The sequence below is a fragment of the Vespa mandarinia genome, chromosome 5 (assembly GCF_050613455.1).
Source record: "Vespa mandarinia isolate Hongniang chromosome 5, ASM5061345v1, whole genome shotgun sequence".
In the NCBI taxonomy this organism is placed as follows: Eukaryota; Metazoa; Arthropoda; class Insecta; order Hymenoptera; family Vespidae; genus Vespa; species Vespa mandarinia.
In genome coordinates, this window is record NC_140814.1 from 1,950,001 (window position 1) to 1,975,326 (window position 25,326).

Below are 25,326 nucleotides of genomic sequence, written 5' to 3' on the forward strand. Positions count from 1 at the left end.
TACGTACTTATGCGAGCGTATGTGTAAGAACGCGTTACGATTCTGCGAGCGCAAGAACTCAGTGATGTAGAGAGAAAGGAGAGTAGGTTTCTCGGACAATGGACGCGAAGCAGTATAATTTCGTACGTTAGATGAGTTCATCGTGAGTTGTCGGTGAAACCGTAAGCTCGGAAAATGTACCGAACGCTAGAAAATCGTTCCTTTTTCTTCCTCTCTCTCTCTCTCTCTTTCTCTCTCTCTCTCTCTCTCCCTCCCTCCCCCTCTTCTTTTCTTCCTCTTTCTCTGTCCCTCTTTTTCATTGTCTTTCTCTTTTACTCTTCTCTTTTCTCTTTCAAAGCAAATGGCGAACGTCATTCCTGAAAATCGGCAGTGTGAGTGCACTTATTCGTTCGAACCAACGAAGACAACAATGACCAGCTTTGCTACGTGATTTCCAACGAGGCCGTGATCGATGTTGGTTCAATCGTCATGGTCTTTCGATTTAAACGATAAAAAAGAAAAAAAGAAAGAAGGCTTACCGTAATATTACGATAGATGCGATTTTCGTTCTTTCTTTCTTATTTTATTATTTTTTCTTTTTTTGTTCTTCTTACATAAGACTTTCTAAAATATTTCCTCTTTTTCTTTCATTCGTAAAAAAAAAAAAAAAAGAAAAAAGTGAAGGAAATTTTTGGACCTCTAAAAATTGATCGATCAAATCTAATACGTTCCAACGTTTAGGCTATGACGGTTTTATTATTTTTTGTTTTTCCTGCTTTCTTTTTTCTCGATATAAGAATCTTTGGAATAGTTTCGTTTTTCTTTTTCTTTTCTATTTTTTCTTTTCTATTTTTTCCTTCTTCTTCTAGTGTTTATAAAAAGCAAAAGAATAATTTTCGATTTGCGAAAACGACAGATTAAAATATTATTTTCAATTGATCTATTAAATAATAAAATAGCATATTGGAGAACATAATTGAAGAGAGATAATTAAGTCGTAGAACCAAGAGCTAATGAGAATTATATTAACGAAAATTCATAAATGTTGATTACATGTACGAAATTCGGAAAATCATCGTTCAGACAACCGATCAGCGAATATTGATTTTGAGAGAGAGAGAGGGGGGAAATGATGCAGATTTTGAGTAATAATTAAATATATGATATGCAAGTTTTAGCTCGACTTAAATTGACTCGACTTTTCAAATTATTCAATACTCTTCAGTTGATTTCCCCCTCCTCTCTATCTCTTTCTCTCCCTCCTTCTCGTTGACCGGTAACAACGTCATGATATAACGCGTATTCTCGCTAATCCGATTAACCATTAAACTTGCCTAATTGACGGTATGCGCGCGCTTCTATATTTATCGGCTTATCCATCGTACTCGCGATTTATTATCGAAAAATCTCGACTACATATTATCGTGTTACAATAAAAAAAAAAGGAATTAATATATTTCTCTCTCTCTCTCTCTCTCACTCTCTCTCTCTCTCTCTCTCTCTCTCTCTCTCTCTCTCTCTCTGTCTTTTTTTCTTCGAATAAAAACATTTTTATCGAAAAAGATCAACGTAATTTACACACGACTAATTTATATCTTGCAAATAGTTTCTCTCGTTTCGAATAAACAAATAATATTCGATAAATATTTTAATATTTCATAGAATAAAATATTATTGATACATGTTCGTTCGCGCATGTATATCGTATACGTATTTGTGTGTATAAGTATTTGAAAATAATTGATTTTAATCGATAAAGTACTCATGAGTAATTCATTTCGTTCTATTCCTTTTTTCTTTTTTTTTTTTTGCTTTTCTCTCTCTCTCTTTCTCTCTCTCTCTCTCTCCCTCTCTCTCTTTCTTCCTCTCTCTTCTTCTTTTTCTGTCTGTCTGTTTCTCTTTTCTTTTTATATTCACGTTCGTCCAGTAACGAACTGGAACGAAGGGAGCTTTTCTTTCGTGCTAGCAAAGCGGCCTTTCCCCTAAATGTTATTAGACTATCATTCCTCTCGTAGTGTAGTACTAGTTTGAAAAAAAGGAAGAATAAATGAAAAAAAAAAAATAAAATAAAAAAAAAGAAAAATAAAATAAGGAAAAGAAAAAAGATACAAAATGGGGAGAGAGAGAGAGAGAGAGAGAGAGAGAGAAAATGAGGAGAGAAAATGAGGAGATAACAAAAAGAACGAAAGAAAAGAAAGATTTCTCGCTCGTTAACGAAGATATCTAATTTGTTTTGTCGAACAAATGGTTGTACATTGTGGCGAAATCACTGGATAAAGTATCCTCGTGTAACTGCCTCTAAAGTTGTACGTTTGAAATAAAAGGGAAAGAGAGAGAGAGAGAGAGGAGAGAAAAGAAAGAAAAAGAAGAGCTTTTGTTGATTAACAATCGATTTGCGTCGAATCGACGTATTCGTCGATACGAAAGGAGCCATCTCTCGCGCAGGACGCGTCGTGTCGTCCTGACGCGTCGCGATGCTTCGGGAATGAGCAAACGTTTACCTTGCATGATTTTCCCGTCGTCGTCGTCGTCGTCGTCGTCGTCATCGTCGTCGTCGTCGTCGTCGTCGTCGTCGTCGTCGTCGTCGTCGTCGTCGTCGTCGTCGTCGTCATCAAACTTTTCAACGAAAATCAAATTTGTTCGTCTTATCCTCATTTTCCTCTCCTTTAAGTCGTTTCCTCGTTTCACCGCAACATCACCGACATAACTTCGACGTTTCTTATTCGTTTCTCATATCTTTCATTTCATTTCATTTTTTTCCATTTTTTTCATTTTTTTCTCATTTTCATATGTAAAAAAACGTTCAGATTGTACCTATCGAAAAGCACGTTAATTGGTTCGAGTATCAGTATGTTGTTGTATGAAAAATTAAAGAAAAAGAAAAAAAAAAAAGAAAGAAAAAGAAAAAGAAGAGAAACATTTTTTTCTCTCTGCAACACATCGATATGAAAATTAGATCTAGGACAACATTTTGTACTTTTGAATTCGTCGCTGGGGTGCTGCAACATCATTACCAGACCTCTCACAAAAGGAAAAGTTCGTTTCAGTTTAATCAAATTCATACGCGTCGTCTTTTTTCTTCTCTGTGCTACTTTTTTTTTTCTTACTTTTCTTCCTTTCTTCTTTTTATTTTTTTTTTTTTTTTTTCTTTTCTTTTTTTGCCTTTAGTCGTAACAAATATTATCAGACTGTTGTTCTTTATTATTGTTGTTTGCAAAGGGATTAGAATTTAAAACGTGATCTCCCGGGAGAACTCAAGTCATCAGGTTTAAGTAGTTCGTCCTAATGCTATTTTATAATAAATGCAACTCCAACCGCAGGGGGCGTCAATTCACACATATATGTACATGTAATAATTTGTATTTCAATGATTTTGAAAAGTAGAGATTTGAAAAGAGTATATAATAGGGATGGGAGTGGTGGTGGTCGGAGAGGAAGGAGAGGAGTGTTAGTGGAAAGGAGAAAAAACGAAAAAGAAAAAAAATATTTTATAAAGCGGCTATTAGGATTAAAAACTAATTAACGAAGCTCCGAGGATGAGGATGTTCATCCCTCTCGTTCGAGGATCTTCGAGGATATTTTCTCATTTTGTGTTTCTGACGGCTTTTCTCTCTTTCTTTCTCTCTCCACTCCTTCCCTCTCTCTCTCTATCTTTCTTTCTCTCACTTTCCGGTACTCTTGTTCGATATTCAAGCCATACGGGAAATCCAGCCTCTTTCCACGACCTCGTTGAAGCATGCATCGATTACGCTCCGAGCTCGTCCGATGGGACTGCCCTTCTCCCTTCCTCTCTTCTCTCTCACTCTCTTTCTCGTTCTCGCTCTCTCTCTCTCTCGCTCTCTCTCTCTCTCTCTCTTTCTCTCTCTTTCTCTTGGTCCCTTCGTACTTTAAGTCGCAAGCGCAAAATTAGTTCGAATTAGTCGGATTTTCTCACGGATTTTCTCTTTCTCTCTCTCTCTTTCTCTCTCTCTCTCTCTACCTATCTATCTATCTATCTATCTATCTATCTATCTATCTATCTATCTATCTATTTATCTATCTATCTATCTCTTTAGAAGAAGAGAGACAGAAAAAACGAGGCTAACGAATAGAAGAATCTTTACCTTTCCTATTAATCTCAAGCATCAGCTCTCGATGATTCACTCTTCTTTTTTTTTTTCTCTTTTTTCTTTTTCTTTTTTCCTTGCTTTTTTTTCTTTTTTCCGAACAATCCCTCTCTTCCTTTCGAATAATGAGAAATTTTTCTATCACGATTCGATAGTGTCCCTTGAAGAAGAAAAATAAAAAGATGAAGTGAAGAATTAGAGAAAAAGAGGGAGGAGAGGAAGAAAAGGGACGAGAGAGAGAGAGAGAGAGAGAGAGAGAGGAAGGTAGAGAAAGATGGAAAGTGGAACGACCCTAGAATGCGATTGAATTCCCGCGAAACTTTCATCGGAAAGTCATTAGGCGGTTTTAATTGTTCTCTCGCCTGTTGAAACGTAAAGATGGATGGATGGATGACTGGCTTTTCGCAAAGTTCGACGAGCATTCTACACTTTAGAAATGTCTATAAAACCAAACGTACATATGTACATACGTACGTACGTATGTATGTATGTATGTATGTATGTATGTATGTATGTATACAAATGTTTAGCATATTAATCGATCGTTTGTTCTGTCGGTTGGAATCAAAAGAATAAAAATTATTATTAAAAATGTAAAAATGTAAAAATGTAAAAAAAAATTTATTTGTGTTAGGTAGAATTGAAACATTGGAACAGTCAAATACGTAGTAAATTATTATACTCGTTATAACTATTTCTATTGTTGATTATATGAAAGTAATATAATTGCGTCAAAAATTACAAAATTATTTGTTACGTAATCTCGCATGGCAATTGACTTAATCATACGAATTACGATATAAATAAATTTTTCACTTACTTTCGTAATCGCCGATTAATTCGTTTATTAATATAAAATATTAAAATGTAATATATATATATATATGATGCCTGAATCAATGGCATGTCGAAAACTATTTACATTTCCTGTTCTAACGCGTTTCGACAAGCAAAAGCAGAAGAAATAAATTCATTTTTAAAGTCACGAACGTTCTATATCACTATATTTCTCTAACATACGGGAACGCACGTCGTCGTCATCCTGCACGTACATACATGCATATATTTCTGTTCATACATTATATATGTATATATATAATGAATCATGCACATCTTTTAAGTATAAATGGATATAATACAATTAAAAAGTTATTTAAGAAAATACACGTACGTATGTGTATATATATATGCGATTAGAATAATGTTAATCTTAAAAAATATTAATATAAGGATGTTCTTTTTTCTTCTTTGTTTGTTCTTTTTTCTTTTTTCTTTTTTTTTCTTTTTTTTTTTTCAAGTAAATCGATCCTATCGTTTAAAGTAACTTCACGTTCGGGTTTTTTCTTTTTTCTTTTTCTTCGCTACCCTGAAAAGCATACGACCCCTTTCGCGACGAGCGCGTTCTTTGAAACAAGATATGTATGTAGACTTTCAGTGAGCTTAGAAGCACCCTTCTCTAATCGTCAATGCCGATTAAAATCAAGAGGGTTTGATAGGTAGACAGGTTAAAACGATTATAGGGATGGATTTCCAATACATATATATGTATGTATACATACTATGAGATAGATGGAAAATGGTTGATGATAAACTCGATCGTTTTAAATTCTTTTGAAAAATTTTTCTTAGGGAACGTCGATGAAAAATTTCTTCCTCGGAAACTTTTCAAGAATTATTTTCGAGAAGTTGGGGGAAAAGTTTTTTCTTTTTCTTTTTTTTTCTTCTTTTTTTTTTTCTTTTTCTTTTTAGAAATTTATCGCTTTTTAGGAACGGAAGTCGCTTGGGAGCGTTCGAACCAATTGCGAAAGGAAACGGAGTTATCGCTTGTTCTGAAAAAAGCAAATAGAGAAATAGACAAGTCATCGATTCGTTCCAATTTTATAATCGAACGAGAAAGATAAAGAAAGAACATAGAGATAGAGGAGGGGAGAGAAATGATAAATAGACAAATAGGCAAAACTCGCTTAACTTAAAAAAGAAATCTAGAAATACTTTATTTTAAGTATTACATTAAATTTATTAAACTCATGTAATCTCATTGTAATCATTTACCTCGTATCCTTCTATACAGTGTAATCCAAAAGTTCTTAGATGATTTTCGATAGACTTTTTAAAGTTGATTTTTATTCGAATAGAAAAAAAAAGTTTGCAGGATTTTAGTTTTACAATTTGAAAACAAAAAGAGAAAAAAAAAGGAAGGAAAGAATTTGCCTGAAAGTCTTTCGAAAAAGTGTAATTGATTTTTAAAATCATATCGGGAACTTTTGGTCTCTTTATCCGATGTTAGAAACGTCAAAACGTGATTTTCTTCTCGACTTTTTCTTCGTTGAATGCTAAAAAAAAAACGTCGATTTCATTGAAAAAAAATGAAAGATTTTGCGACAATTATCAAATTTTTTGTTTTTGTTTTACTTATTCATTTATTTTCATTACTTATTTATTTATTTATTTATATCTAAATACCTTTATGAATGAATATATATGAATACTGTAGATCGACACGTAACATTAATTTTCATTTTACCTTCGTTTAGAATATTCTTTTTTTTTCTTTTTTTTTTTTTTTTTTTTTTTTTTTATTTTTTTTATGTGTAATCAAATAATCTCCGTCGTATTACCGGTACGAAACTCAGAAAGTAAACTCATAAGAAGTCCAGTACGATATTATGAGGGGGTAAAGAACGTGGATAAGGGATTCCACGATTAAAATATTTTATACGCGCTCGGGGAGTTATTTCGCGCGAGTTGAAACTCGCGGGGATGAGTTGTGAAGTAGAAATTGCCCTCTCTTTTACTTTTATTTGTTTCCTTTTTTTTTTTTCTCCTTCTTCTTCTTCCTCTTTTCCTTTTCTTTTCCCTTCTTCTCGACATTATTTTACGAGACACATTGGAGTTGAACTCGAAATCTCGATATTGTTGTAAAGGACGGGACAAAAGTTCCTAGGATGATTTTAAAGATCAATTACTCATTGTACGAGACCTTTTTACGCTAATTTCTTTTTTTTTTTTTTTTTTTTTTTTTTTTTTTTTTTTTTTATCCGATTGTAAAACCACAAGCTTGACTATTAACGTATGAAAAGTCTCGGAAAAAGGATAGTCGATTTTTAAAATTGCGTTTTAGAAGCTTTAAACTCATCCCATATTAATAATAACATCTGAAACATGATAAAAAGGAAGAAAGAGAAAATAAAAACAAAAAAAGAAAAAAAGAGAAAAAAAAAGAAAAAAAGGTCGTAAAAATGAAAAAAATAATTTTATTTCAATTATCGTGATTATTATCAGGATTTGAAACGAGACCGCAGGAAATTACAAAGGGGCGCTATGTTAAATAAGTTATCGATTCATTGTGTTTCATCTCTCTTTTCCCTTTTTTTTCTCTACCTTTTTTTCTCCAGAGGATGAAAACGCAGTCGTACAGGGTGTGGTGACAACCGATGGACTCTTCGATGGTACGATCGCGACCAAGTTCGAAGAGTTTTATATCGAACCAACTGCAAGATATCTGGATGAGAACGAAGACACGTCTCCAACCTACCATAGCATCGCTTATCGTACATCCGATGTAACCGTGCCTCCGCATCCATTGCCGTGTGCGAGTCATCAATTACACGAAGGCTCTCTTCGAGACATATTTGATAGGTGATCATCTATATATATATATATACATATATATATATATATATATATATATATATGTATATATATGTATTTATATACACAGATAATATATATATATATATATATATATATATATATATATTGTATATGAATAAACTCTTTTTGTTTCCTTTATTCTCTCTATTAAAAGAAATAAAGATTTTGTTTACTTTTGTTAAGAAATTAGCCGATATTAAGATTAAGTCGTTATCATTAAACGTTTTTATATTTGGGAATAGAAGATATAAGAAAATAAAGTGTATTTCTCTTGTGATAACTTCGGTTTAAAACCTAATAAATCTAATCTTACCTTTTTTTCTTTTTTTTTCTTTTTCTTTTTTAACAAATTGAGCAAACTCTTTTAAAAGAAAGAAAAAAATTATTCTTATCTTTCAAAGTATATCAAATAACGAAAGGTTATCTTAGCATATAGATGAAAGTTAAAGAAAAATCTTCTTCTTCTTTACAGAGGCAAGACTTACAACGATAGTTCAGAAGGATTTTACGAGCCCTTGTTGGATAATAAAATTGGTCTCTATTCGAGAGAAAGCCATGGGAGAATATTGAATTTGGAAACGAAGTACGAAGCTCGTTACTATGACAGGTATAAATAAAATAAAAAAGATAAAAATTTTTTTTCTTTTTCTTTTTTCTTTTTTTTTTCTTTTTTTTTCTTTGTTTGTCTTTTTTTGCTTCTTTTTTTTTTACCCCTAGCTGTGCACTTGAGCTTAACTTTGAGCTTAATTAAAACAATTCGCGCATTGCATGATTAATGAATATTTTCTATAATGACATTATTGGAAATGCGTTTTCTATTATATTTGGAAATCTACTGATTATTATTTCCGAGGTTTCAAAGAATATACAATATTTTTTTGGAATCAAAATTATTCATTTTGTATAAATGAGAGCTATTCAAAGTGCCTGGGGTGTAGCATACCCCAATTGCACAATTAGAAATTATTTTGAGATGTGCATAATTAGAGTTAAAGAAAGATAAAGAGAGATAGAAATAGAGAGAAAGAGAGAGAGAGAGAGAGAGAGAGAGAGAGAGAGAATGAATGCATTTGAATTCAAATTCTTTTAATCCACATTTTTTCTTCTTCGATCGTCACTTTAATCGTCGTAACGCGAGTTACCCTTCGTTTAATCCTTTATCTTTCGTATTATCACGGTTACAGACCACGTTCGCTATGAAATGTGGCCACGGCATTTAACCGGATTATAAAAGTAAACTCTTATCATGAGAGGATGATAACTTGATAATTTTTTTCTTTTCTATCTTTCCTCCTTTTAATATTCTTTTTGTTTTCTCTCCTAAAACCCCCTCACCCACTCTCTTTTTATATTCCTTTACTTTTATTCCTTGATATATATGTAATTTACAGATCTAGCGGAGATCGAATAGCCAGACATTTACATAAACGTGCGACAGTCGATCCACGAAAAACAACTTGCATGCTTTACTTGCAAGCTGATCATCAGTTTTTCGCTAGATATGGCACGGAAGAAGCTTGCATCGAAGTGATGACGAGGCATGTACAGAAGGTCAACTCCATATACAAACACACGGGTAGGTTTGTTTTACGGGTCAAGCGAAAAGAATAGTTTCACAAGGAACCTCTATCTACTTCGTGTATATCTGTGTCTATGTACATTTGTGTATTTGTGTGTGTGCGCGTGTATGCGTATACGTATGTGTTTATGTATGTGTCCCTTTTCCCAAATTTTATTTTAATTTCAAACATGAACGAGCACTTTCTCGGTATATCCTGTCAACGAGACAGATATACGGGGTGTCCGAAAATTATCTATATAACTGTCCTTTAATAAAATTTACGATGGGACTATGCGAATGCTAAATTATTAAATAAAAATTTGTATAATTAGTATTTTCGTTTTATATATATATATATATATATATATATATATATATACATATATATATATATATATAAATTCGATATTTGTATCATTAGTGAATACGCGAAACATTATCCAATCGATAGTTCAAATGCTGTCGTTTACGATGCATCGAATTTCCATATCAATTCGTTCAATGTCAGCTGAAACTCTTGCTTTTAAATTGTCGATATCTATCATCCGTATATTGTACGCAATAACTTCGACGAATCTTTTAAGAAAGAAATCAAAGTCCGACAGAGTCATGAGATATCTGACTGTCCAATGAATTGCAGCATCTGGCACGGTCAATCAATTCGTCTATTTGGAAGAAACAAACGTGATACAAACGAACAAAAAAATAGAAAGAGCTTAATAAAAAAGTTTCTCTTTAAAGTGACACGACACAAGAAATTTTATCATCCGTTGATAGTCCATTATGAAATACAAAAGTTGTACAGATAATAATTTTTGGATATCCTGTATACAATCCTTTTTTTTTCCTTTTTTTTTTCTTTTTTTTTGTTTTTATGCGTTAGTTTGATATTTTTGTGCTATTTCTTTTTTCCTTTTTTCTTCTCTATATTTTATTTTATTTTATTTTATTTTATTTTATTGTATTTTATATCGTTTTTTTTTTCGTTTTTCTTTCTTTTTTTTTGTTTCTTTTTTGTTTTGCTTTTAAATAACAAAAAATACACCGATTGGTTTTCATATAATATTTTCATTATAAACTCCAACCGGTCGTCTACGCGTCATATACGTGCGATATTCGATCGAATTATAGGAATTCGATATAATATCTCTCTGGTCCATCGTAGTCGGGTTTCTCCCTCCTATTATCAAGTGCAGCAGCTCTCGTTGAAATTGTTTTCTGTCGAAAACTTCACGTAGTATCGATCTACCATGAATTTACACGAGAGCGCGCTCACGCGTGCGCATTAAATTGATTTACAATAGGATGTAGCGCGTAAATATAAGCAAAGTGTATATACATACATATACTTGTATATATATACATATATATATATATATATGTGCATGCATGTGTGAGTGTGTGTGTATGTGCGTATACATATATACATTTACAGAGGTAGTGAAAGTAAAATAACAAAGGTTCATCAAGCATTTTCCAACGTATTACACATAGCTCTGTGAATTAATGATATATCTTTGTTTGTTTCTCGTTTAGATTTCAATCAGGATGGTAGACCGGATAACATCAGTTTCATGATAAAACGTGTGAAAGTTCATAGCGAGGACGCTTTGAGGGATCTCAATTATCGATTTCCGGGTAATTACGGTGTCGAGAAATATCTTGAATTATTTTCCGGTAAGCAGATTTTTGTTTCTGTTATTTATACCATTATTATTATATTTCACTTAGCGAGATAAAATGTTTATAATATATTAAAAAAACAAAAATAAAAAAGCGAACGAATAAACGAACAAAGAAAATGAAAACCTCAAGGAAAATACGGATTCATTGATCGTTTCAGAGGAGGATTACGATGCATTTTGTTTGGCGTACATGTTCACGTATCGGGACTTTGAAATGGGAACGTTAGGTCTAGCTTGGACCGGAGATTTGAAGAACGCTGGAGGAGTTTGCGAAAAGAACGGGGTAAGTCGTTCGACGAGAGGAGAGAAAAGAAAATTATATATAAAAAAAAATAAAAAAAAAAAAAAAAAAAAGAAAAAAATTTCATATCAAGGTGGGTGGAGAAACATATTTTACATACATACATACATTAACGATTGGATTTTACAATGTTCCACAGAATTTATAACGAATTATATATTCGATTTAGACTCGCTATATACAAGATATATTTACTATTTATTTATTTACATTTAAGAGTAATTAAAAATTCCTTAGATCGATGCACGTTGTGTCTTTTGCGTTTTAGAAGCTAACAATCAGATTGAAAAGATTAAAAAGACACGCATGTATATTTTTTATATGTTAGGATCATTAGTACATTACTTTTTTCAACACACGTTTAATACATTATCAATCACTCAGCCAGTAATTTTGCGTTTAATTAATAGTCGTTTGATCCTTAGCACATACATCAAGATTTAGAAATATGTACATATATATATGTGTGTATATATATATATATATATATATATATATATATATATATATATATATATTTATATATATATATTCGTATAAAAGGTGATTGTAGATACACTTCGTTCGTTCGTTATCATCAGAAAAAGGGTCGATATTGCATTCGTTCCTAGCATAACTTATTCCATATTTTTTCAGGACAAGAGATATTTCAATATCGAAGCGACTGTCGAACACTATATATACGTATATAGGTACATAAACATGTATGTACCTATATACGTATATATACGTATGTATATATATATATATACATACATACATGTTTCTATGAAAATGTAATCACACAAAAAGCAATATCGGCTCTGTATCGTTCTAACGGCATGTGTTCAGCATAGTATATAACGTAGGCTGCATACAAATAATGTTGCAGCATTATCGTGGTAGCATGAAGTCCTTGAATACTGGAATAGTGACCCTGCTGAACTACGGAAAGCACGTTCCACCCGCGGTATCTCACGTCACATTGGCACACGAGATCGGTCACAACTTTGGTTCGCCGGTAAGTGTTCGATATATTTTTTTTTCAACTCCCATTTTTTCATATTTGATTAACTTTGTATTTACTATGGTATACAACGCGCACAAATATATATATATATATATATAAAACATATTTCACGAAAATGATCGAGCTAAGAAATGGAATATCATCTAAAACTTATCTTCCCTTTCGTCAGCATGATCCGGAACAATGCACACCGGGCGGTGAAGATGGAAATTTCATAATGTTCGCCCGTGCAACCAGCGGCGACAAGCGTAACAACAATCGCTTTAGTCCGTGTAGTTTGAACGCCATAAATCCTGTGCTCAACAGTAAGGCTCGTTCACCAAAAGGCTGTTTCACAGGTGAAGAATTTGATCAATTTCTTTGAAGATAAACATTTCTAGAATATTATTCAATAGAAGTTTCTCTCTCTCTCTCTCTCTCTCTCTCTCTCTTTCTCTCTCTCTTTCTCTCTCTCTCTCTCTCTCTCTCTCTCTCTCTCTCTCTCTCTCTCTCTCTCTCTCTCTCTCTCTCTCTCTCTCTCTCTCTCTCTCTCTTTATCTTTGCATACCTTATATCCTTTACTTTCTGTATCTTCATAGAACCACAAGTATCATTGTGCGGAAACGGAGTCGTCGAGGACGGCGAGGAATGCGATTGTGGATGGGAAGAAGATTGTAGAGATACTTGTTGTTTCCCTCAACGTCGTTATCCACCAACAGAAGAGACCCCATGTACACTTACGCCACGTTCAGTGTGCAGTCCTAGTCAAGTATATGTCTCTTCTTGATATATCCTCGAGTCTAATGAAATGCCGCTAGTAGTAGTACGTCGACTTTCGTGAAAATTTATTCTGCGTTTCTCCTAGGGTCCATGCTGTACTGCTGAATGCAATCTCAGGTTTGGTGATAAGTGTAGAGATGATAACGGTTGTCGCGATGCTAGCTTCTGCGACGGTAGATCACCCTATTGTCCACCTTCAATTAATAAACCCAATAAAACTATTTGCAATCGTGAATTGGTTTGCTTCATGGGCGTGAGTAATAAGATTGATCATCGATTTTTAACGTTTTTTTAACTTTGAACATGCATCTTGTATATCGTTCCTTTTTTTATTCGTTTTTGTTTTCTTTCTTTTCTTTTTTCTTTTTCCGTTTTAGGAATGCACCGGAAGCATCTGCCTTGCATATGGATTAGAATCTTGTCAATGTATTCCTGGTCCTAATGATCCTCCAACTAAAGCTTGCGAACTCTGTTGTCGTTTACCGGGTGAAAATCAACCATGTCTGTGAGTATTCTTAAATGTCTTCTTTCTATCTATGAGAAATCCTTGACAAAATGTTATTTTATTGTTTAGATCATCCTTCGATTGGAATTCACCACCGTATGATATTCCGGATATGTTCTCTAAACCTGGAACACCGTGTAATGATTATAACGGTTACTGCGACGTCTTTCAAAAGTGTAGAGAAGTGAGATCACAATTTAAAATTTGTCATGTATTTTCCAATTAATATATATATATATATATTTTTTTTTTGTCAAGGTTGATCCAAGTGGCCCATTAGCAACGTTAAGAAAACTTTTATTATCCGATGAAAGCCTCGCGACTGTACGTCGTTGGGTAGCCGATCATTGGTACGCAGCGGCTCTTATCATTTTAGGAGCTATATCTTTATTGGTAAGCATAGAAATTTCTTTGAATAAGCACGATGGAAATATTCAATTGAAAATTGTTTTGCGTCGACGATGATGAGCACACGAATATCGCATTGCATGGCACTTAATTTATTATTTACGTTTCACCTACGATCTTCGACAGAAAAAATTGAGGAAAAAAACAACGGTCCAGTGTGAAAAGAGTAAGTGAAAGAATACAGATGAATGTAGGAAGCATATGCAGAATGTTTCGCAGGCTTTATTATGTAGCAATATTATTAGCTTTATTTATATTTATCGATAAATCTTTAATATTTAATCGTAGATAGAATGGGGTAAAGAATTTTCATAGTTTATCGAGAAGCTAAAAAAAAAAAAAGAAAGAAAAGAAAAGAAAAGTACACATAAATATAGCAAGATAGGTATGAAAATTTAGGACATGACAAAAAGAAAGTAAAGAAGAAAAAAAAATTGAAATACTGTTAGGATTTCAAAGATGTTAATTAGAACCTTAATTTATTCAGGTTGTCAGTATGAGGCTCCTAGGCAAGCGACCGGATCAGAAACTCAAATCGGTGACAATAATCCACAGCTCGACGACGGAAACGGTACGGTTGCCGCCGGAAGGTGCGGAGGGAGTGACGGTTCATCCGGCAGCCGTTCGTGCAAAGCTTCCACTGAGCAGGAAAGTGAGAGAGAAGAGAAGACACCGGAAGCATAAGGACACGCATGCTGCTTCGGTCGATAAATCAAACAAGGTATAATACCAATATAATAATAACATTGTTAACTATATATCTTATCTCTGATATGAATTTGATTCGTGACGATATTTGTTTGTTGGAACAAAAAAAAAGGATATTTTAAAGAAAAAGAAACAAATGTCGAACCGGAGATCCTCGACAGTGCCTACCGAGGAAGTTGCCCAACGGAAACGACCAACGGAAACGTCAAATGCAACGTCTGCTACCGTTACTACCACTACTGCAGCAGCAGGGACGGCGGCAGCAGCAGCAGCAGCAACAGCGGCGGCTGTAATGCAAGATAACAAACGTAAGAAGACTTCAAACTCGAGGGAGAAGCAAAATTTATGTAACAATGTACCCGGTAATTCAGAGTTAGATAAACGTAAACGGAAGAAGCAACATAGAAAGGAAGTCATTGATTATTCTGCAATACAAGCGGAAAAAGAAGCCGAACCGAATGCCGATCCCAAGAACAAAGTACGATCTTGGTTATTAGCTTCGTCTCAGTGTAGATTAGAGAGTACAAGAACGTCCAGTGGTTTACCAAAAAGCAAATCGACGCCTGTAGGATTGACGGCCGGTGGTGGTAACGTTACTAGTGCAACAAGATTGGCTCAATCAAGGCAAACCGGTGTTCCAAGAAGAACTCTGGACTCGAGAGAGGTCAAAAGTTCGCCAGGTACTTTAGCGAGGAAGGAACGAGCGAGACTTCAAGTTGTCTATAAGCCACCCTTCAAGTTTAGCGTGAAATTACGTAAGGCTGATAAAGTGGCTCAAGTGCCACCGCCGGCGCCAACTTCGGCACACAATAATCTCACGAGATCCACGAAATTGCCGAGAACCGGTGTGTTACTTAAAACTAAGAGAAGAGACAGAGTTAGAATCGGTAGAGCCAGACAGATAGCCCCTACAGGAATAGGAAACGATAGTGGAGATTTGCCAGAGCCTGCTAATTCGGATCTACATACGGTACCTTCAGATTTAGAGGTTCTGCTCTCTGAAAGCGAATTTCTATTCTCGGACACGTGACCCCAAAAATCGATAATAATTTATCTCTAAAAATTACTTGCGTCCACCTACCCACTCATCACTCTCCTCCATTACTTAGCAAAAGAAAATTTCTCATTTTCTTCTTCAATATCTTCATCAATAAGTAAAAAACCAGATAGCACGAGATATGCTACCTACACTTTCTTTTTTATTCTTTTTCTTTTTGTTTTTTTTTTTCTTTTCTATTTCTTTTCTCTCCCCTTGTCTTCCGAGTTAGGTTTAAGTTGAGAAAAAACAATCGAGTGTGGGTGTCCATTAAATGGATATTTAAGGGACGTGTTAAAAGTGTATAACAAGATTTATATAATAATGTGAACGTGGGTGAAAGAAATGCGAAAATTCTTTTTTTTTTTTTTTTATTTTTTTTATTTGTTCATTCTTTATATTTTTTTCTTCTTTTTTTTTTTTTAGAAAATTTAGCGATCCTATTACTTATTTACTTACTATCTATTTACATACATACTGGTGTTTAATTTCATTATCAGTATTAAACACCAAGCCAAGAAAAAAAGATTTCTTCTTTCATAAAAAGGGGCCAAATCTACCTTTAAAAAGACTAGAAGAAATATATATCGATGGAGTTGAATGATTAAGAAAAGAGAAAATAAAGAAGAAGAAGAAAGGAAAAAAAAGTTATAAACAAAAACAAAGAAGCAAAAAAGAAGAGGAGAAGTTGTAAAACTATGCCAGAGTGTTCGTTTATTTGCAGTTTGTATTTCAGGAAAAGAAAGAGAGAGAGAGAGAGAGAGAGAGAGCGAGAGAGAGAGAGAGAGCGAGCGAGAGAGAGAGAGAGAGAGCATATGTAAATCTCTCCATTATATAATATTCGTTTATATATGAAATGAAGCGTTGCCTATAAAGACAAAAGATAAACCCATCCTCTTAAAAAAAAAAAAAAAAAAAAAAAATAAAAAAAAAATGAAAAGAAAAAAGAAATGAAAATGAGGTGTAATTTGCTACGTATTCTTTTTTATATCGTCGATAACGTAAACACTTTTCGATACTACCGATAAACTATCGCGATTGTCATGATTAAAAGAAGAAAAAAATAGGGGAATTATTATAATAATGATAATAATAATAATAATAATTCTTTTTTTATCTTTTTTTTTTTCTTTATTTCTTTTTTGCTCGTAATTTCTTTTCCTTCTTTTTTTTCTTTTTTTTTATTTTTTTTTTTTTTTTTTTTTAAACAGCGACTGTGACTGTCCAAGACTGTTTCCTATTCGAAAGCATTTTCTATCGATTTTCTATCGAACTATCCTCAAACTGCCTAAGTAGTTGTTTCGATGGAGTTTTCCTAATGGTTCCTATTAATCAGCGAAATATCTGATAACTTCGAACAATAGCTTTGCGCCGATGATGATGATGATGATTTGCTCGTCCTCGTTCCAATTGTCAGATTGTCTCAAAATTCGAGATAAACCTTTTTTATGTTTGCTCGGTCTAAGTTTCGTATCGAACTTTTTTTCTTTTTTTTTTTTTTTCTTTTTTTTTATACCGAGTAAGTGAAAGGTATATAGGAAATTTGGGACGATCATTGCTTTTACATATCGAGATATATATATTATTCTATAAACTATATCTATGTTTAGCAAACTTGTTTTATTCAGTCCAGTGACTTCCATTTTTATAAAAACACACACAAGGTATATATATATATATATATATATATATATATATACCTTATATATATATATGTATATATATATATATATATATATATATATATATCTCAGATGTATTGAAGTTAAAACTTATTAGCTAGAAAAAAATTTACAATCAAATATGATATCATTCGTTCTCACCGACATATATTACCGTATTTTATTAGGGTGCTAATAATGATTATTAAAAGTAAAAAAAAAAAGAATAATAATTTTGCTTTAATTATATTACTTATATGTATATGTATTTCGTGTGCTTTCAAATATTTCATCGGAGGAGGATGATTTACGAGAAACTTAATTTATATTGAGGAAGAACGAATATCGAATGTTTGTTAATACTTAAGTTTACTGACGTTTTAACTGTAATTCATTTCATTTAACTAATTTTTTTTTTGTTTTCGTTATTCGAGAAAAGCACATAAATTGTGCCGCAATTTGTGCGCGATCGTTACTTTATACATATATAGGGGAAGAAAAAAAGAAGACATACATACCTACATATACATACACACACACATGCACACACGCACGCACGTACGCACGTGCATACGGGTTTATAAGAGAATGTCTCGTTTAGAGTGATCGAGAGGATATATAGAATAGATCTAATGTTCCTTTGATGATATTAAAAATCAATTACTCTTTTTCGAGAGACTTTAAAGAACAAATTCTTTTTTCTTTTTTTTTGGTCAAATTGTAAAACTGCAAGTACAGCTTGTTAATCTATCAATCTAACTACAATCCTAATCTTGAAAGGGAATAATTGATTTTTAGTGTCACGTAAGAATTTTTGGATCATTCTGTATAATGCTTATATATCCTATTGTAATCGCTAAAGTAAAAATAAGAAAGTGAGAGAGAATGAGAGAGAGAGAGAGAGAGAGAGAGAGAGAGAGAGAGAGAGAGAGAGAGAGAGAGAGAGAGAGAAAGAGAGATTGCTCATTAAGTGTGACACAGATGCGGGCTACTTTGTACATACATATATACGTACATACATGCATACATACATAAAGCGTAAAAAAAAATGTGATTTTACTTTTACATGACCAGTGCTGCACATACACATACACACAAATGCATGAACATACACACATACACTAATTACACAGGAGCACTCATTTAATCCGCGAGGATATGTGATTTTACTTTTAAGACCAATCCGTGCTAAGTCGTTTTTTACAGTTAGGAATTTCTCCGATAGGAGGGCCAGTAACGCAAAAAAATAAAATAAAATAAAATAAAATAAAAATGAAGAAGAGAAGATGAAAAAAAAAACGTATCATACTCCCGTTCACTTTTAAGGATCCGCTTGTTGTGCCTAACTTGCGCGTCGATCAAAAAAGTGACCATTAATAAATAATAAATAATAATAAATAATAATAAATAATAATAAATAATAATAAATAATAATAAATAATAATAATAATAATAATAATAATAATAATAATAATAATAATAATAATAATAATAATAATAATAATAATAATAATAATAATAATAATAATAATAATAATAATAATAATAATAATAATAATAATAATAATAATAATAATAATAATAATAATAATAATAATAATAATAATAATAATAATAATAATAATAATAATAGGAATAAGAATATACTAAGAAATCGTCTTAAAGACGTTCTTGTAAAAGAAAATAAAAAGAAGAATGAATGAGAAAGTGAGCAGCGGAAAGAGTTGGGGCAAAATGGAAAAGAGAGGATTAGTAAGAAGAATTAAATTTTCTTACTGAATGAGAAAAATTGAAAAGAAAAATAAAAAAAAAAAAAAATAAAGAAATAAATAAAAAACAGGGAAGTCAAAGTTGTGATGGATCGTTTCGTGATATTTCACGTGAAAGATAAATACGAACGTGACCCCGTATAAATTCGCTTTATTCGTTGAATTTTGCGTGTGTTGTTAGAGATACGCCGATAGGGGGCCGAGCGTATTATTATTGTAATAATCGGTGAATTTAGTAGAAATAATTAGGCCCAGAGACTTTATAAATGTGTTGAAATTTCACGTAGTAACACAGTCGTCGTAGATTTACTATCTCGTGGCATATCGTTATTAGTGGAGGACGCCTCTGTAAACGAAAAAAAAAAAAAAAAAAAAAAAGAAAGAAAGAAAGAAAAAAGATATAAGTTTTTGATTATAAAACGACGAAGAAATTTCTTTATTAATTTTTTTTTTGTCTCGTCTTCTCGATTTAGTTCGTCGTAATTAAAAACACTTTCGTATACAGTGTATTATATTAATCGAGAAATTGATTGATTTTTTTTTCTCTAATTGTGACACTAAAAGAAAAGAAAGAAAGAAAGAAAGAAAGAAATGAAATTAATCGATGAAAAATCACACTTTCGTAATTTTTAGGAATCAATCATTCGAAACGTTCGAGCGGTCTTCCTCGTGTCGTTTTTTTTTTCTTTTCTCTTTGATTCTCTTATTTTTTTATCTCTTTGTTTTTTGTTTTTTTGGTAATAGGATCGTTATAACTCGTATAACTAAGGAAAAAAATAAAAATAAAATAATATAATAATTTTCTTCGATTAGATACGATTTCGTTAAAGAACGAACGACGATGATGACGACAACGACGACCATGACGATGACGATGACGATGACGATGACGATAAAGAGTAAACGAGGCAAGACCGCTTTCGTTTATAATCTATCGAATACTATTAATCTATATAAGATTGGGCTGCTGTATTTTTACACGGACTTTGTACAAATAACAAAAGCCGTAAAGGTGACGCCTTTCCGTGCGACGTGTATATATATACCTATGTATTAATAAATAATGGGCGAAATATCGGATATTTTTATTAAATTCCCAAAATAAATATAGATCTTCGTTTAATCCAGATTTTCTTACAATTAATGTTTATGACTTTTCTGCACATTCGTCCTGAATATCTTTTTGTTTCTTCAATAATTTCATTGCATATTCAACTTTATTATTTATTATAATTTTCCTCAAATCTTCACCATATTGATTATCTGAAATGAAAATGAATAATCTCGATATAATAATTATTGATAGTAATGACGAGAAGATATTTTTTTTGAATCGTTAGAATTTATTTATACTCTTTCGTCGTTTCTCCTCTAGCTTTTGTTTAGCTTCCTCATCGAGTTTTAATTGTTTCTCGTAAAGATTATGTGTAAAATTTATCTCCATATATTGTTCCTTCATCTTTTTCTCAGTTGCGGCAATTCTATATTGTACCTAATATGTGAACGGTAAGAAAATTTTTAATTAAATATTCTTAAAAAGTGTAAAAAGCAGCAGTAATGAACCAATCCGGTTTTATGGTGACTAGAAAAAAAAAAGAAAGAAAAAAGATTTCTTATTTACTATATATATTTCGTTTTTGTTTTGTTTATCTTTTATTTTATTGTTTGTAATTTATTAGCGACCCAAGAGAATTTGCCACTTCACTCAATGTGACTCGGACAACCAACAAGATTGGACATCACTGTTGTAAATATTTGGTTAAAATGAAAAAAAAAAGAAAACGTTTATCTTGCCATTTCGTCCAAGATTTTTTTAGCGCGTAATCGCTTTTCCAAAGCTAATCTTAAAGATTCTTCAGCTTCCTTGGTTTTCTTTTTTTCCAAATATAATTCATTGCAAATGGCTTCTTTTTCCTTCATCTTAATCTCATCGTCCAACATCTTCCTCGCAATTTTTTCTGTCGTCGCTTCTCTCATTGCACTAATGTCTTTCTATACAAAGAAAAAAGAAAAGAAAAAAAAGAAAAAGAAACAAAATCCTTTTTATTTCAATACGAGAAAATCATGTTTTTTCTTTTTTTTCTTCGGTGACTAACGATGAGTTTACTTTTTTCTCCATTTGTCTTTTATGTTCAATTTCTTTCTCAACAATGATCTCAGCAATTTTTTTATTTTCCTCATTAATCGTAGCCTTTTGTATGTCCTTCCATACTTTTTTTGCCTCAAAAGTAGCTTCTTTTTCAGCTTGCAAACACGTTTGAATTTCTTTCTTACGTTCCTCAGCACGAATATCCTCTTCGTGAATAACGTCGATCATTTGTTCGATTATCTTACGTTCACGTTGCCTCTCCTCATCAAATTCTCGCAATATACGACGTTTTTCAATAATTTGATTTTGCAAATCGGCACGATAAAGTAGTTTATTTTCTTCCAATTTTGCCAATTGCATTTTATCCAATGTGTCGTCGAAGTACCATTGTCGAATGATATCGATAGATTGCGAATCTTTTTTAATCTTCTCTTCCAACAATCGTGATTGTAAATCAACGAAAGAACAAGCCGTAGGAGATCTGAATAATTTTTTCTTACATTTCAAATCACGCAATTCTCGCGCTTCTTCATCTGCAATTTTCAAATCAAGTCAAATTGGCGCCATCATTTGAATCGAGCATTCGACTTCGATAAATACATCGATATTATCGATAGACAATTAATGAGATTATTTATTATTCATTAAACGTGATTAAAAACTATTATGAAAATTTTACTTTTAAGACGTGCCAATTCCTGAGCTAATTTATAAGATCTTTCGATTTGTCGATTTCGTAAATCTCGAGCTTTTTGAGAAGAAACGAGTTTTTCCTTTTCTTCGATTTCTAAACGGTTTAGATCTAAACGTCGTATGGATCGTACGATATCGCCTTTCTTCATGATCCTTTCCCGTTCCAATTCTATCTCGTCTTCACGTGCATCCTTCATCATTTTCTTACTCTCTAAAATCTCTAAGTTCTCTCGTACCTGCATTTTCTATCCTGATATTATTCACTTAATTTTATTTTTTTTCTTTTATTAAATAATTTATAATTTTCCGTAATTTTAATATAGGTTATTTCACGCTTCACGATTGCGCACGAATTTATGTATTAAAAGGAGACATATTCTTATTGGTCTATTACACGTATCGATCCAAGGTCACGTGACATATATCACAACGTGATAATATATAGATGACTTTTAAATTTGAATTGGCGGTAACAAGTTGAATAAATAATTCATATTATTATTATTAAGTATTTTATTCGCGAAATGAAAAAAAAAAAAGTAAAATACGATAATATATTATTTTCGTGAAAGCTTTATTTCATTATAATTTTATAGAGCAGTTTGTAAAAGTATATCGATCCGTAATAATTTTCAATAAAATATAAATTCGGATCATTCAATTTAACATCGTAAAAGAACACAGTAACGTTTTACAGTAAATAATTGCTTTTCGATTAGCTTATAAAGTAACAAGTCGTAGTTGTAGATCTTAAAAAGGAAAGAATTAAAAAAAAAAAAGAAGAAGAAAAAATGCATTTATAAACGTCATGATTATACGGACTTATATTTTGAGATGATCATATAGCAGTTTCGTCCCTGTAATTTTATATTTTATTTAAAACAAATGCTGCAATTACTTTTTGCATATATCATGAATAATTTACATAGCACGGCAGCATATATTTAAGATAATTAAATCAGCGTACAAAATCCACTATTCCCTGTGGATATCGGTTGATGGGCTCTTGTCTTTTTTTATTTTTTTTTTTTTTTTTTTTTTTTTTTTTTTGGAAATTACGTCCAAAGAAATTATTTATAGACTGCTACTTATTCCGTAGGTGAAGCATCACATATCTTTGTCTCAGTCTCAGGTACTTTTAGAACTCGTGGACCATATAGAAGAACATACGCACAATGCCAATCACCACCGCCACTAAGCTTTAATACTTCTTCACTACTAACAATACTAACAATATCATCGTCACATTTCAACCATGTATCGTTCTTTTGATGAACCCATGCTACATAATGACCACTACTACTTGATCGACCCCTATGAGTTAAAACTGCTTGGAGCGTATAATAACCGCTATTATTGGATCCTAAATCTATAAACGTTAAATAAATATTAATATTTTTAATGTAAAGCTTAATAACTATTACAAACAATTTATATGTTTGTTGTAACTTACCATTTGGAAACCAAAATGGTTCATCTTTCATTTTTTTCGACTTTTCATCGCCTTTATCTTTTTTGTCTTTCAATTTAGCAGCTTCTTCTACCAAGTTATCTTCATATTCTTTAAATTTTTCACGCATAGGTGTAAGTTTGGTTTGTAGTTCGCTACTACATAACTCAAAAGCATCGAATTCCAATGGGAATTTAACATCTTTTAAAATTTTTGCATTAATGGCTTCTTTTTCTTTATAAAAGAAACGAACAAATTGGATAGTTAAATATGCCGGTAACCTATTAATTTTTGACTGAAAATATAGAAAAATTACTTAATGTTTATCAAGATATAAAAAAAAAACATTCATACATAATGATACTTTATTGTATAAAATATATTTTACCGTTTTAGTATACAATGCATCTCTCCCAAGAGTTGCAGACATTTTTGTAATTTGCTCTTGCATTTTACTTCTAAGGCCAGAATGCATATATTTGACATCCGTTGAAATAAAGCAACTCAATTGTAAAAATTCTTCCTTTCCTTTAGTAGGTGGTTCATCTTCCGATTCTATACATTTCAATTCTGTATCAAATGTTCCTCCAAAGTATTGTTCTATCAATGATCCAGGCTTATAAGACTGGGAATCATCCTCCACTGCATCCGAATTTACCTTTTCGTAAATTTATTATCAGTAGTAAATTCATTTCGACATAAATTTTATTGAAAAGAGAATTGATAGAAAAAAATATTTCTTATCTAAAAAAACCTTTGCAGGTAGCTTTTGCTGAAGCATTCTGATGAGTTCAGTCCAACATTCGTTAGCATCTTGTTGTTGGAAAACGCCGTGTTCAAATTTTTCAGCAAATCTTGGAAAAGCTAAATGCATCATTTGTAAAAGAATAACAGGCGGAAAGGGTGATCCTCTATCCATATTTTCGTAAAGATCTCTTAGAGCTGCCGTTATATTTTGTGCAGGCGCAAGAGAGGAATTACCCATGGTTGCTAAAGTACCGGAATAATTTTTTAAAGCTTCCCTTAACTCTGGTACAATTTTAAGACATTGTACGGTTGCATTAAGATAACAAGTATTTCCAAGATTAGCCAGACCAGCTGGCAAATCTAATGCTGTAGCCAATTCGGATTCATTCATATCTTCCAAGAACAAAGGTTTTTCTTTTGGTTCTGTAGGTACATCCTCCTCTTTAGAACCCATCATTAATACAGTAACGCCCTATTGTTACAAAATATAAATGACTATATAAAAGATATGAATAAATTAACGAATAACACATTTTCCTTACATCTTTCAAACCAATGTTGCCCCAATCATCATCTTTCAGTGTTATTCCCTTTACCATAACTTTTTGTCTCTCTGGTTGTACTCCTGTCAGTGCATAGAGTTGGGCTTTAAATAACATTGGTTCTTCATCCGTATTAACTTCTACGTTAGGGTAAAGTTCTTTACCCCATTTGACTTTAACTGTAATTAAAATGTAATCAAAATATAACGATGACCGTCATAAATTTGACAAAGAATAAAGTGTTGCATGTATAATGAGGTTAGATCTTAATAAATATTTCAATATCAAATATATTTTACCTGTGTATTGTGGCATATTTACAAATTTGTGCGCGTGAATTTCGACTGGTAATAAATTATATGCAATAATGTTTTTAATGTTTACACTGTTTCTTGAGAGGAAATTACAAGAGTGCATAGGAAACGCAAAGTCAAGGTGTATACGGACAGCCGACCGCTCACACGAGCTCACACTAGTTCACGTAGGCTCACACATGCTCATCTAAGCGTTCTGCTCGTTTCAGCGCCGCAAGTAATTGAATGCAATTGGAACGATTTCCGTTCAACTATCCTATCATACATTTGTTTCGAACTTGTTATTATTATAAATATATATTCATAAAGAAGATTATATTCGATAAAATCGTTTAGATTTTATCTCATTG

The 25,326-nt window shown here is 32.2% G+C and overlaps 3 protein-coding genes across 4 annotated transcripts in view; 1 reads left to right on the forward strand and 2 right to left on the reverse strand.

The window, feature by feature from the left end:
* The window catches only part of LOC118441856 (disintegrin and metalloproteinase domain-containing protein 10), a 37,087-nt gene extending 21,217 nt beyond the window's left edge, over positions 1 to 15,870 (forward strand). For both annotated transcript variants that reach the window (XM_085657440.1, XM_085657439.1), the window contains 14 exons: positions 7,481 to 7,724; positions 8,212 to 8,346; positions 9,131 to 9,315; positions 10,837 to 10,977; positions 11,144 to 11,268; positions 12,158 to 12,286; positions 12,465 to 12,633; positions 12,874 to 13,043; positions 13,140 to 13,307; positions 13,432 to 13,559; positions 13,629 to 13,743; positions 13,818 to 13,952; positions 14,455 to 14,688; positions 14,788 to 15,870. In XM_085657440.1, coding sequence (XP_085513566.1) covers positions 7,481 to 7,724; positions 8,212 to 8,346; positions 9,131 to 9,315; positions 10,837 to 10,977; positions 11,144 to 11,268; positions 12,158 to 12,286; positions 12,465 to 12,633; positions 12,874 to 13,043; positions 13,140 to 13,307; positions 13,432 to 13,559; positions 13,629 to 13,743; positions 13,818 to 13,952; positions 14,455 to 14,688; positions 14,788 to 15,705 — 2,996 coding nt within the window. In that variant the 3' untranslated portion in view covers positions 15,706 to 15,870. The remainder of the gene's footprint in view (positions 1 to 7,480; positions 7,725 to 8,211; positions 8,347 to 9,130; positions 9,316 to 10,836; positions 10,978 to 11,143; positions 11,269 to 12,157; positions 12,287 to 12,464; positions 12,634 to 12,873; positions 13,044 to 13,139; positions 13,308 to 13,431; positions 13,560 to 13,628; positions 13,744 to 13,817; positions 13,953 to 14,454; positions 14,689 to 14,787) is intronic.
* Positions 15,871 to 19,101: 3,231 nt separating this feature from the next.
* LOC118441909 (uncharacterized) lies at positions 19,102 to 22,271 on the reverse strand. The gene is made up of 5 exons (XM_035866942.2): positions 21,910 to 22,271; positions 21,249 to 21,763; positions 20,936 to 21,133; positions 20,495 to 20,633; positions 19,102 to 20,404 (listed from the first exon to the last, which is right to left on the reverse strand). The coding sequence occupies exons 1-5, from the start codon at positions 22,163 to 22,165 to the stop codon at positions 20,289 to 20,291; spliced, it is 1,224 nt and encodes a 407-aa protein (XP_035722835.1). The 5' UTR covers positions 22,166 to 22,271; the 3' UTR covers positions 19,102 to 20,288.
* Positions 22,272 to 22,929: 658 nt separating this feature from the next.
* Positions 22,930 to 25,147, reverse strand: Usp14 (ubiquitin specific protease 14). The gene is made up of 6 exons (XM_035866940.2): positions 24,962 to 25,147; positions 24,663 to 24,841; positions 24,128 to 24,592; positions 23,762 to 24,031; positions 23,377 to 23,668; positions 22,930 to 23,292 (listed from the first exon to the last, which is right to left on the reverse strand). The coding sequence occupies exons 1-6, from the start codon at positions 25,077 to 25,079 to the stop codon at positions 23,012 to 23,014; spliced, it is 1,605 nt and encodes a 534-aa protein (XP_035722833.1). The 5' UTR covers positions 25,080 to 25,147; the 3' UTR covers positions 22,930 to 23,011.
* Positions 25,148 to 25,326: the final 179 nt, after the last annotated feature.

Bases quoted from the DNA above. Each gene is read 5' to 3' on its own strand.
- LOC118441909 (XM_035866942.2), bottom strand. From the start codon at position 22,165: ATGCAGGTACGAGAGAACTTAGAGATTTTAGAGAGTAAGAAAATGATG. The intron at 21,134-21,248 runs GTAAACTCATCG...TTCTTTGTATAG, and splicing joins AAAGACAAATGGAGAAAAAA to AAAGACATTAGTGCAATGAG. The intron at 20,634-20,935 runs GCAAGATAAACG...TTCACATATTAG, and splicing joins AAAAAATCTTGGACGAAATG to GTACAATATAGAATTGCCGC.
- Usp14 (XM_035866940.2), bottom strand. From the start codon at position 25,079: ATGCACTCTTGTAATTTCCTCTCAAGAAACAGTGTAAACATTAAAAAC. The intron at 24,842-24,961 runs GTAAAATATATT...TTTTAATTACAG, and splicing joins AAATATGCCACAATACACAG to TTAAAGTCAAATGGGGTAAA. The intron at 23,293-23,376 runs GTAAGTTACAAC...TAACGTTTATAG, and splicing joins ACCATTTTGGTTTCCAAATG to ATTTAGGATCCAATAATAGC.